Raw genomic sequence first — 10,947 nt, forward strand, 5'->3', positions numbered from 1 at the left:
GGGTGGAGTCGAGTCGAGTGGTGTCGGTGGACTGGGCGGAGTCGAGTCGAGTCGGTGGGCTGGGTCGAGTGAAGGCGACCGCGGCAGAGGGAGGGACTGGTGCTGTTCCCGCCCCCTTAAGGGACAGGCGCGGAAGAAGTTTGTGTCGGCGGCGGGCGAGAGGCCGTCTCCTCTTTAAGGCAGAGACACGTGCTGCGCGGCGGCGGGGACCCGGATGGTGAGTGCGGCGGGACGGGACGGGACGGGACGGGACGGGCGGCGCTGGGGCCTGCGCTCTGCGCCGCCCTCCCATGCCCTGTCCGTGGGACGGGCGCGGCGGAGCGCCGGTACCGAGCGGGGCAGCACGTGGCGGCGGGCGGACCGGGGCAGCGCGGCGGCGGTCAAGGTCGCGGGTGGGAGGGCGCCGTGCCCGTAGCGGCGGCGGGCTGGGACCCGCTGAGACCCCCGGGGTGCGCGGCGGCGGGGCCGGGCCTGCGGCGGGCCTAGGCCGCGGCCTGTTGCCCCGGCAACGCGCGGCCCCGCGCCGGGAGCGGAGCGGAACGGTCCGGCGCCCCCGCTCAACCGCCCGCTCCCTCCCCGCAGCCGGGGCCGCCGGGCCCGCCGGGCCCCGCCATGCCGATCGTGGAGAAGTTGAAGGAGGCGCTGAAGCCGGGCCGGCGGGAGGCGGGAGAGGATGGGGAGCTGGGCCGGCTGCTGGCGGCCTCGGCCAAGAAGGTTTTGGTGCAGAAGATCGAGTTCGAGCCCGCCAGCCGCGACTTCTCCTGCCAGCTGGAGCTGCTGCGGGGGAAGTATGTGCTGCTCAACCCCCGGGCCGAGGCCACCGGCCGCCACCGCGGCCCCGAGGAGGCGCCGCCCGGCAAGCAGGGTAGGTAGAGAGAGCGAGGGGGGCTCTCCCCCGCGCTCCGCATCCCCGCGGCTCACCGCCCCTCTCCCCGCAGGCAGCGGCCATGCCCCGGGGGGACGGGGGGACGGGATCCCCGCCCCTCAGAAGATACTCTTCCCCGTGGAGCGCCTCTCTATGAAGTGGGAGCGGGTCTACCGGATTGGCGCCGGGCTGCACAATCTCGGGAACACCTGCTTCCTTAACTCCGTAGTGCAGTGCCTGACTTACACGCCGCCGCTCGCCAACTACCTGCTCTCCAAGGAGCACAGCCGCACTTGTGAGTGGGGAGGCCCGGCTCGGTGGGCGGCAGGGCCAGGGCAGCCACGCTGGTGGGGAGATGGAGTGCCCGCCTGTACTGCTCTCAGTGCTGTGCTCAGCACCTCTGCACGTGGCTCTGTCGAGGGGTGTGCGGGTGTCGGGATGTACCTTCTCTGCTCCCTCCTGCCCGTTTCTCCATCGAGAGGTGGTTCCTGCATATGGCTCGCTTTTCCTGGCCATAGCAGTGTTCCTGAGCTCTGCATCCTTGTGTCTACGGAGGCTTTGTCTCTGCTGGGTGTAGCCAGGACTAAGAGGGGTCCAACGGGGTCTGCTGGTTTCCTGGGGGCTGAGCTGGGGGTTCCAAACAGCCCCTGCCTGTGGGGACTGTGTGAAGGCAGGGCAGAAGGCTGTGTACAGGCAGCAGGTGCTGTTCATGGGTGGTTTTGAAAGGGAGTCCGGTGCGCACTCTTCCTAGCTGTGACCAAGGGGAGCATGTGGCGCTTGCAGCCCCGTCTGTAGGGCTCTGGTGGGATCTACCCCTCAGGGCTGACCTGTGGGCTCCTCCAGCGAGTACCTGTGACCTGTTTTCCATCCACGTGGATGCTGTCTCATCTGGGGGGGTTGTGGTGGCTGGTATTGTGACTTGGGCTGCGCCAGCCGGGGTGGTGTGTGCTGGTCCCTGTGTACCCAGGCTGCCCCAGAGCTGTACCATAGTGCACAGCTCATAGGGAAAACTGACTGTGGCTGAGCTGTATTTGACCAGAAATCCCCTGTCCCTCGCACTACCTCCATCTCTTCTGGGTTTGTCCCCAGCATCCTGTCTTCTCTTCTCTTGCTCCAGGTCACCAAGGAGGCTTTTGTATGATGTGTGTGATGCAGAACCACACGATCCAGGCTTTCGCTAACAGCGGCAACGCGATAAAGCCGGTGTCCTTCATCCGAGACCTCAAGAGTAAGGATGGCTGCCCTCCCGTAGCCGTGCAGGAGAGCAGTGACTAATGCAGGAGCAGAACCTTTGAGATCGGGGCAGGTCTTGGCAGACGGCTCTTCTGAGATGACTCACTGAGCCTGCCGGGGGCTGGTGACTTCATGGGCTGCGCAGGGCTTCCCCCGTGGCCAGCATGAGTCTGACGTCTGGTTTGGGTTGAGGGGGCTCAAACCCCAGACTACTTGCCCCGAGGGAGGGAGGGTCTGCATCTATTGCAGCATGTGCTGGGGCTGATTCCTCCCTCTCCTGCAGAGATCGCCCAGCACATCCGCTTCGGCAGCCAGGAGGATGCACATGAGTTCCTGCGCTATACCATCGACGCCATGCAGAAGGCCTGCCTGAATGACTGCACGAAGTATGTGGGGCCTCTGATGGCCCATTGCTGCTCTTCTTTGCTGTCACCTCACTGGTCCCCTGTGCCCGCGGGAGGGGACTGTGGGGTGAATGTGTCCCCTAGGTCGGACTCACAGAGGGAGGTACTGACTCCAGGGGCCTCGGGTGGATAGCCCAACTCTCTGCCCCTCTGTGACACAGCTCTGGGCTGTTGTCTGCCTTTTCCTGACACCTCTGCCCCAGCATAGCTGTGGTCCTGTCCCCAAATCCTGAAGCTGCTGTGGGTTTGGATCCTGTTCCCAGTTGCCAAGGAATCCAGGCATGCTTGCTAGTTCAGCCCCAGCTCTGTGGCTGTGGGTGAGCAGCTTTCCCCTGGGCCCTCCGTCCCAGGAAGCCTGCATTGCCTCTGTCTGCAGTGCCCAGCTCTGAGCTCCAGCCAGGAGTTTCTGCTCCTTCTAGAGGAAGGTGCACGCTGGGGCCTGGTGCCACCCCTTAAGCTCCAGCACAGGGAGAGCAGACTGGCAGGGGCTGTGACTTCCCTCTGCTCCCGGAGCTCTGCAGCCTGTCTGCTGGCCAGAGCGCGTAGGGGAGCTGTCCTGACGACACAGCGGTGGCCCGCGGGGGTGGCTGTTGCTGAGGGGCAGTGTGAGATCTGGTGCTGCTGTCTCTAGGTTGGATCGCCAGACCCAGGCCACGACACTGGTCCACCAGATCTTTGGCGGTTACCTGCGGTCCCGTGGTGAGTGCTGGTTGCCAGGTCCTGGGCCTGTGACTCTCAAGGCTGCTGTTTCCCTGAGGGCCTTGCAGTAAAAATCTTTTGGGAAAATTGCTGAACATGTGTAAATCATCCAGAGCTGCAGTTGGTCAGTCTTGCAGTACCTGTGGGTCGTGACCCCTGTTGTGATGGAAAAAAGCTGTTGGCTGTGGGTCCCCAGCTCATTGTCACCAGTAAAGGAACCCATGTTGCCAGCTACCTAGCAACACTTGGTGTCCCAGCACATAGTGGAATTGTCAGCCTTCCTCCTTGCCAGGCTGTGAATCCTGGTGCTGACATCCCAGAGCCCAAACCCAGAGAGGGGGAATACTGCAGCTGCCTGCGCTGTGCTGGGGTGGTGGCGGGTGCAGGTGTTGTGCCAGGGTGTGCTCATGACTCTTTCTTTTGCAGTTAAGTGCTTGGCGTGCAAGAGTGTCTCGGACACCTATGACCCTTGCCTGGACCTGGCACTGGAGATTAGGGTACTGTGGCAGGGTCGGGGCTAGGGAGGAGCTCTGCTCTCACGGTTCCTGCAACTGCACCGTTACTGCTCTCAAAGCTCCTTAACCTGCCAGTGTCAAGGCACGGTGCAGGCAAGAGGGAAGCAGCTTCCGTTGTTGCACTGCCTTCTCTGTCTGGCAGAGCAGTGCCCATTGCCTGAGCGTGAGCCACAACTCCTCTGTTGAGGCTCCGTGGGGTTGGGGGGCAGTGCAGCCATCCCTCGCAGCATGCTGGCCAGTGCCTAGCTGGCAGCAGGCTCATGAGTTTGGTGTAGTCTGTGGCCCTGTGTTCATGCTTTGTGTTATCTCTTGGGGCCAGCATCTTGGCAGGGAGCTGGGCTGTCGCGTGGACAGGCCACTCATGCCCTGACCTCTCCTCTGTCCTTGCAGCAAGCCACAAACGTAGTGCGGGCTCTGGAGATGTTTGTGAAGCCAGATCTCCTGGGCGGGGAGAACGCCTACATGTGTGCTCAGTGAGTGTGTGGGTCTGCGGGTGGGAAGGGGCCCGCGGGTGTGCTGGTGGGAAGCAGGTGGAAAGCCTGCTGCAATATGGGAGGGCTTCTCTACCTGCTCCATGGCTAAACCGTGAGGTACGTGGCCATGGAAACCTGCGATGAAGCCTGCCACTTCTCAGCTCCCTCCTCTTGTGAGGAGGACCTGGGCCAGCAGACATGGCCATGAGTAGGTGCCCTGGAGCGGTGCCTGGTGTCAGCAGGGTTATTTCTGTGGGGTTTGCTGCTTGGCCAGGGCTGGCGATCATCTGGGTGGTGGAACAGCTTGAATAGCTCGAGCTCTTCCTGTGCAGATGCAAGAAGAAGGTGTCAGCTAGCAAGCGCTTCACCATCCACCGAGCCTCCAACGTTCTTACGCTGTCACTGAAGCGCTTTGCCGACTTTGATGGAGGCAAAATCACAAAGGTGAGTGCTTGGCAATCCAGAGCTGGGGCTGTCTCCTGGCCCGAGGCCCTGCTGCCCAGAGCAGGGTGGGAGGTGGTCCTGTGTGCAGTGTGAGCTCTGCTGCAGTCCTGCAGCCCTTCCCCAGCTGTGTGGTGCAATGGGAGTTTGGCTCATCCTGGCATCTTCCTCACTGTGACCTCTGCCTGGGGAGAGCGGGTCGCTCTCCCTCGGGAGTTGGGACTCATAGGACAGCTGAACTGCTCTTGCTCTAGCAAGAAAGCTGTCTGCTGTGCAGGCTCCTGAGACATCCTTTCTCCGCAGGATGTGGGGTACCCGGAGTTCCTGAACATCCGCCCCTACATGTCGCGGAGCAAGGGGGATCCCATCATGTATGGGCTCTACGCAGTGCTGGTGCACTCTGGTTACAGCTGCCACGCAGGGCACTACTACTGTTACGTGAAGGTGAGCCCAGGGCACTCTCTTGGTACCCCCTCTGGGCTGGGGGCTGGTGGGTGCTCGTGGGTCCCTGTAGTGTGCAGAAAAGAGGGCGCTCAGCAGATGAGCATGGTGTGGAGCACTGGATGGGGGGTACAGGCTGTGCTCCGCTGCAGGAAGCATGGAGGTCTGCTCTTGCAGAGTCCCTTTGCCTGCCCTGGGCCACCTGTGGGTTTTGGGGAGAGGAGCTCTGCCGACGGGTGCTGTTCCTGCTGCTCTTCAGGCCAGGAGGGTCCCTGGACACAGCCTGACCCCATTCTCTCTTCTCCTTCTGCAGGCCAGCAACGGGCAGTGGTACCAAATGAACGATGACATCGTTCGTTCCAGCAATATCAAAGTGGTTCTCAACCAGCAGGCCTACTTGCTGTTCTACCTGAGGTGAGAGCACCCTGTGTCTCTTGGCCCCTCTGCCCCCTGCTCTCAGCATTTGGGACAGGGCTGGTAGCACGTGCCTGGGTGCGGGAAGGGGCTTGGCCCAAGTAGCCCCAATGCCTGTGTGCATGCAGTGGCTTGGAGGAGGGTGGCGGGAAGAGGTCCGGTCCCATGTCATGGTTTTGCTGTAGATCAAGAGCACCTCACCTCCTCGGAGCTTCTGGCTCCTGTTTCTTGTGTGCATCTCTGACGAGAGCGTTCCAGTTGCTCAAACCCTCGCAGTTAACACATGCACTTCTCTGCCTTCACTAGAATCCCCAGCCCCAGGAAGAGCCCAGAGGGGCCCACTGCCAAAGCTGCCTCCAGCCTACGTGGCAGCACTGGCAGCGTCTCCAGTCAGGTGAAGAAAACACTGACCAACGGGCCCCTGTCTTCACCGCTGACTGGCCAGGTGAGTCCTGAAGGCTGCTCTTGGCCAGTGCTCCCGGGAGCTGGGAGCTGCTGTCCCTCTGCTCTGCGAGAGCAGGTGGGCTGCAGCTTCGCAGGGAGGCAGGCGCACTGCTCCAAATGGGCAGGCGTGAAGGAGGACGGTTTGCAGGAGGGATCTTGTGTGGGCCTGGGGAGGGACGGGGAGGGCAGTATCGCTCTGCGTCCTTGGTTCCTTGAATTCTCTCCTCGCTGAACGTCTCTCTTTCTCTTTTTCTAGCGACCAGACATGCTGCCAGGGAAGAAGCTGCCAGGGCTGGAGGAAGTCGGGGTCCCTGTGGCCCGCAGCATGTTTGGAATGGGGCCAAAGCTGCCAAATGGAACCACTCCGACAAAGCTGCCGGCTGGGTCACCATCACCCAAACCGCCCCTTAAAGCCACCGCCGCAGCCACAGCTCTGCCCAGTGACACAGCGCAGAGGCCCAAGAAGCAGCTTTCCACCCCACAGCTGCCTCCCATGCCCAGAGCAGTTCAGGGCTCCTGCAACACCAGCGATGTAAGTGGGGCCAAAGTGGAGCTGCCCTGGGAGAGCAAGCAGCCACCTACCTCACCTAAGCTGCTGCTGGAGCCCAACCCCAGCCAGGAGCCCAGGGGCAGTGGGGGGAATGCTGGGACCCTAGAGAGGGACTCCTGTGGCAGCAGTGCTGCCAGCCCAGCACATAGTGCAGTGGGGAAGCTAGCCAAGGCCCAGAAGGCCAAGGGTGGAACCAGCAGCTTCTGTACATCTCAGGGAACAGACTGTGGCACAGACCGCCCTGCTGGCCCCGGTGCCGAGCCGGCTGACCCCAAAGACTCCAAGCCGGCAAAACTGAAGTCTTCCCTGTTGGCCAGCACTGCTCTGGAGGTCAGCAGCACCATGTCACCACCACCTGCCAAGAAGCTGGCGCTCTCCGCCAAAAAGGTGAGTCTGAGCTTCTGCCCAGAGACTTCAGTAGGCACCTTGTGCCTTCTGAACTGGGGCTTGTGTTGGGGGCGAGTGTAGAGCTAATGCTGGGTATCTTGCTAAGCCGGAGGCAGGCGGGGAGAGCCTCTCAGCCCCAGGGCTGTAGCAGTTGCTCTGCCCTCCCTCTGGGTCAGGGTGCGGGGCCAGGTCCCTGCTGTTGTTCGCATCCCTGGGCGATGCAGGAGAAATGGCTCCTGCCTTGTTGCTCAGGACGGAGGAGTGGCTGTGCCAGTCCCTGCAGCGGGGTGGCCTCGCCAGCCTTCTTGGGGTAGCATGTCCCCTGGGGCGAGTGGGAGCAGGTGATGCTGCAGCTGGAGGGCTGCAGAGTTGCCTCCTCCCTGGGCAGCAGCATGGGACCGGCCCTCTGGGTGCCGCTGTGCAGCCAGGGCTCAGAATGGTGCACTGGGGTTTCTGGTCTTTAAATTTCCTTCCTTCCTTTTTTCCTTTGTGCTTCTAACTGAAAACACTTCTGATTCTTCTTCTACCACCCCCCACTTCCCTCCCCCCGTCTGTGTCTGTTCCCCTTCCCTTTCTCTGGGCTCCCCTTTTTATTTTCTCCTCTTGGCTCACGGAAACCTCTTTTCTTTAGACCACCAAGTTTTTATTTATGTCAATAACTGCAGGGCAGCACCTCACGGAAGGCGAGGGGAAGTGACCGCCACACACAACCTCGCCCCAAATCTGCTGACCACGCCTGCCCCACGAACACCACCCACCCTGACTCCGCTCCTTTGAGCAAGTCGAGGTAAGTGGTGCCAGTCGCTCCCAGGCTCCTGCACGGCAGCAAGGCCAGTAGCAGCCTTGGGGTATTCCACCGGGCAACTGTCTGGCGTGGCAGCTGGCTCGGGGGGCAATTTTGGCAGCCGGCTCTCCTGTTCTCCTGGGCTGGCAGGGCTTGCTCCAGGTCTCCCTTGTAACCTTCACCATCGGCGTGTGCTGCAGCAACACTCGCTCTTTCCTAATCCCCCATGGGACAGTGTGTGCCCTGCATGTGGCTGGCACTGGGCAGGTGCAGGGTCACTGTGTGCGCTTGCAGCTGCTGCTCTGAGACCAGGGTTTGATTCAGATTTCGTGGCTGAGATGGTAGCAGTTGGGTGCTGTGCTCATGCACCTTGGGGTGGGGAGGAAGAGAGGGGCTCCCGCTCCTGACCTGGCTTTCAGATCATGTCAGCCTCATTTCCTGTTCTTCAGGCTGTCCTCATCTGTTCTAAAACTGCCAAATCCCGAAAAGCCTGCCGTCAGCTTCATCCTCAACTCCGCCCCTTGGCCCCCAGCCTCCCCCCTGACCAACGGTTCCACTGCCCACCCTTCTTCACACCGCTTTCCTCCCTGCAGCAGGGAGAAGGGGCCTGGCCAGGTCACTGCTGCTTCCAAAAAGAAGCAGCGAAAGCAGAATCGTGGCGCAGATGGCAGCCCCCCGAGGAAGAAGAACAACCTCGTTCAGGAGGGCTTGGTAGGGCTTCTCCTCGGGAAGGAGGCGGAAGGCAAAGGCCTCGGTAGTGGCAGGGAGGCAACAGGCTGCCAGAAACTGGAGAGCGGGCCCGAGCAGCCAGTGTCAGACTGCAGCACTTTCCTGGACGCGCTGCCTGTCTCCTCTGTGAAGAAGAAGAAGAGGAGGAGGAGAACAGAGGAGACAGAAGACCATTGCTCTGGGACACTGTCCTCGGGCAGGTGAGGGGCCAGGGGGCACACGAGAGCCCTGTGCACCTCTGCTCTGGCTGAAGTCGGGCTCCTTGGGCTGCGGTCGCGTGTGTGTCATCTTTCTGCGGGTGGGACAAGCCTTGCCATGGAGCCATCTGAAGCCCCAGCTTGTGCCGGGGGGTGTTTTCACCCCTCCCTGAGTGCAGCGCTGGGGTGTGGGTGTCCCTGCATCCCGTTGCCCTGCGGGGAGCTCAAACTCTTCCCCCTCTGGTCTGGCTAGAGCGAGCTGACCCCTGCTGCCTTCCCCAGCTTTAGGAGGGCTGAGTCAGAGCCCCAGAGGACAAAGCAGCGGCAGAGTGTGGAGGCTGGGGTTGGGGAGAGTGAACACCGCAAGCGTAAGTGGAGGAAAAGCCTCAGCACCCCAGCCTTGGAGCGTCCTGCCAACGGCGTCCATGCCGCAGAGAGCACCCCAGGTATGACCATGTGCCTCCACCCTGCCTGGTGCCTGGCAGGGCAGAGCTGGCTGCTCGTCTGCCCACACAGTCCCTCAGAGCATTGGTGTCCAGTCCCCAGTGCTTGCTGGTCCCCACAACTGCCTGGTGGTGCCCGTCTTTCTGACTCCCGTCCTCAGCTGACTGCCTGCAGGCCTGCATGCTGCTCATGCAGGATTGCTGCCCAGTTGTACCCTGGATGAGGGTGTGCTCCTCTCCAGACTCGTGGAGACGGGCCCCTCGAGGGGTGAAAGTTTACCCCCAGTTCCTCCCTGCCCAGGCCAGGCCCCAGTGTGCCCAAACACCCTGCGCCGTCAGGACTTTGTTCATCCCGACAGTGGCTCCTGGGGCGAGATCCGCCTCTGAGATGGCGTGACACAGGAGCTCCCTCTGCTCCCTCCGGCTTGTCCTTACCCCTCCTGTTTCCGCAGCGGCAGTGTGTGCCTGGGACAACCAGGCTGGAGGTGGGGGCAGGTGCTGCCCAGATGCCCTGAGCCCCGAGCCCAGCCCTGCGGCTGGCACGGCACCTGGGAGCCAGGAGGAGTCCAATGTGGTAGAGGAGCTGCTTAAGAACTCCTTGGACAAGGCGTATGGCAAACAAGGTAATCCCTGCTTGCCTAGGTGGGTAAACAGCCACGCGGCTCCCCTGCCTTGAGCCCTGGACCGCAGGCAGAGCCCTTTGTGCTCTGCCAGGGCCTGGGCTCCCCCCAGCACCAGCACAGGCAGCTGTGGGGGCTCCTGGAGCTGGGCAGATGCACCTGGCTGCGGGGCTGTTGGGGGTGCCGCAGAGTGGAGTGCTGGAGTGAGGGGCTCCAGCTGCTGGCCTGGGGTGGGGGCCCTGCACAAGGTGGGTGCAGTGGAGCACCATGCGGTGCTCCCTGCTGACCGTGCTGCTCTGCAGTCTTGACCTGGGAGGGTGAGATCTCGGCTGTCAGCGAGGATGCCATCCAGGAAGCAGCGTGGGCCTGCAGCGAGACTGTCATTGATGAGTGGGACGAGGACTATGACAAAGGGAAGGTGGGTGCTGGCTGTGTCCGGGGCTGGGGGGAGGCAGGGGACTCTGCGCTCTGACTCCAAGAGCCTGCCTGCCTCTGCACAGGTGAAGAAGGTTAAAAAACTGAAGAGGGAGCGGAGGAGACAGTCCAACCCCTTCCAACAGCTGCAGGCCAAGCGCAGCTTCTGGGCAGCCACTCATCCTGCCAAGGCGGCCAGCCTGAGCTACAGGCTCTGAGGTGAGCAGACCCCAGGGAGGCAGGGAGGGGGATGGGGCGGCTGCCTGGCAGGGTGCTGACTCTGCTCCTCTCCTCCCAGGCGGCGATCTGCGTCCCCCCGCCGGTGAACAGAACAGTCGGGTCAAGAACCGACGGGGGAGCCCTGTCCTGGGAGCTGTTGGACCCTGCTGTGCAGGAGAGCGGGGGGGACACTGATCCCGTATGCTTCCAGGGCCCTAGCCCTGGGGGTCATACTGTGCTCGGTGTCCCCTGCCTTCCCCTTCTGGGAGCTGCTGTCCCTGGGGGCTGGTTCTCCAGCTGCAGAGGGGTCTGTTGAGCTGTCACCTGCTCTAGGGCTAGGGGACGCCTGCTCCCCTGCCTTCTCCAGGCTCCTCTGCCACCTCCTCTGTGCCTCTGCCTGGGCCTGGAGCAGCCCCTTCTCCCACCCAGCCTAGGAAGTGCTGCTCTGGGTCAACATGCCACCCACCGGCCCTGTGCGGAGGGGGACACTGGCCCATGCTGCGGAGCTGGGAGCACGAGGGCTGGTGTTTGTCTCCTGGGCATGGCCCGGGGGATGCTCCAGCCCCTCTTGCCGTTCTCCTGGACCCCTCCTGCTCCCTGCCCGGTTCTGCCTTCCTCTCCTCGGACAGGGCTGTGCTCCCTGCCCCCCCCCCCCCCCCCCTTCCCTTCCCTTCC

At 62.5% G+C, this 10,947-nt stretch overlaps 1 protein-coding gene across 4 annotated transcripts; it reads left to right on the forward strand.

Moving 5' to 3' along the window:
- Nucleotides 1–3: 3 nt before the first annotated feature.
- Nucleotides 4–10,900, forward strand: USP36 (ubiquitin specific peptidase 36). Of its 4 annotated transcripts, none has more exons than XM_076353958.1 (21): nt 4–217; nt 583–865; nt 939–1,160; nt 1,983–2,093; nt 2,382–2,484; nt 3,134–3,201; nt 3,628–3,698; nt 4,107–4,189; nt 4,522–4,633; nt 4,934–5,074; nt 5,385–5,485; nt 5,792–5,930; nt 6,186–6,461; nt 6,696–6,866; nt 7,532–7,653; nt 8,100–8,579; nt 8,859–9,022; nt 9,472–9,642; nt 9,942–10,057; nt 10,140–10,272; nt 10,352–10,900. In XM_076353958.1, the coding sequence occupies exons 1-20, from the start codon at nt 215–217 to the stop codon at nt 10,269–10,271; spliced, it is 3,069 nt and encodes a 1,022-aa protein (XP_076210073.1). In that variant the 5' UTR covers nt 4–214; the 3' UTR covers nt 10,272; nt 10,352–10,900. The 4 variants fall into 4 exon arrangements, with proteins under 4 accessions (XP_076210073.1, XP_076210074.1, XP_076210072.1 ...); XM_076353959.1 differs by having other exon boundaries at nt 8,244–8,579; XM_076353957.1 differs by having other exon boundaries at nt 6,186–6,866.
- The last annotated feature ends 47 nt before the right edge of the window (nt 10,901–10,947 follow it).

This window comes from Aptenodytes patagonicus, chromosome 16, assembly GCF_965638725.1.
Source record: "Aptenodytes patagonicus chromosome 16, bAptPat1.pri.cur, whole genome shotgun sequence".
Lineage (NCBI taxonomy): Eukaryota > Metazoa > Chordata > Aves > Sphenisciformes > Spheniscidae > Aptenodytes > Aptenodytes patagonicus.

Coding starts and splice junctions, on each gene's coding strand:
- USP36 (XM_076353957.1), top strand. Junction 2,485..3,133: donor TGCCTGAATGACTGCACGAA/GTATGTGGGGCC, acceptor TGCTGTCTCTAG/GTTGGATCGCCAGACCCAGG. Junction 8,580..8,858: donor GGGACACTGTCCTCGGGCAG/GTGAGGGGCCAG, acceptor TGCCTTCCCCAG/CTTTAGGAGGGCTGAGTCAG.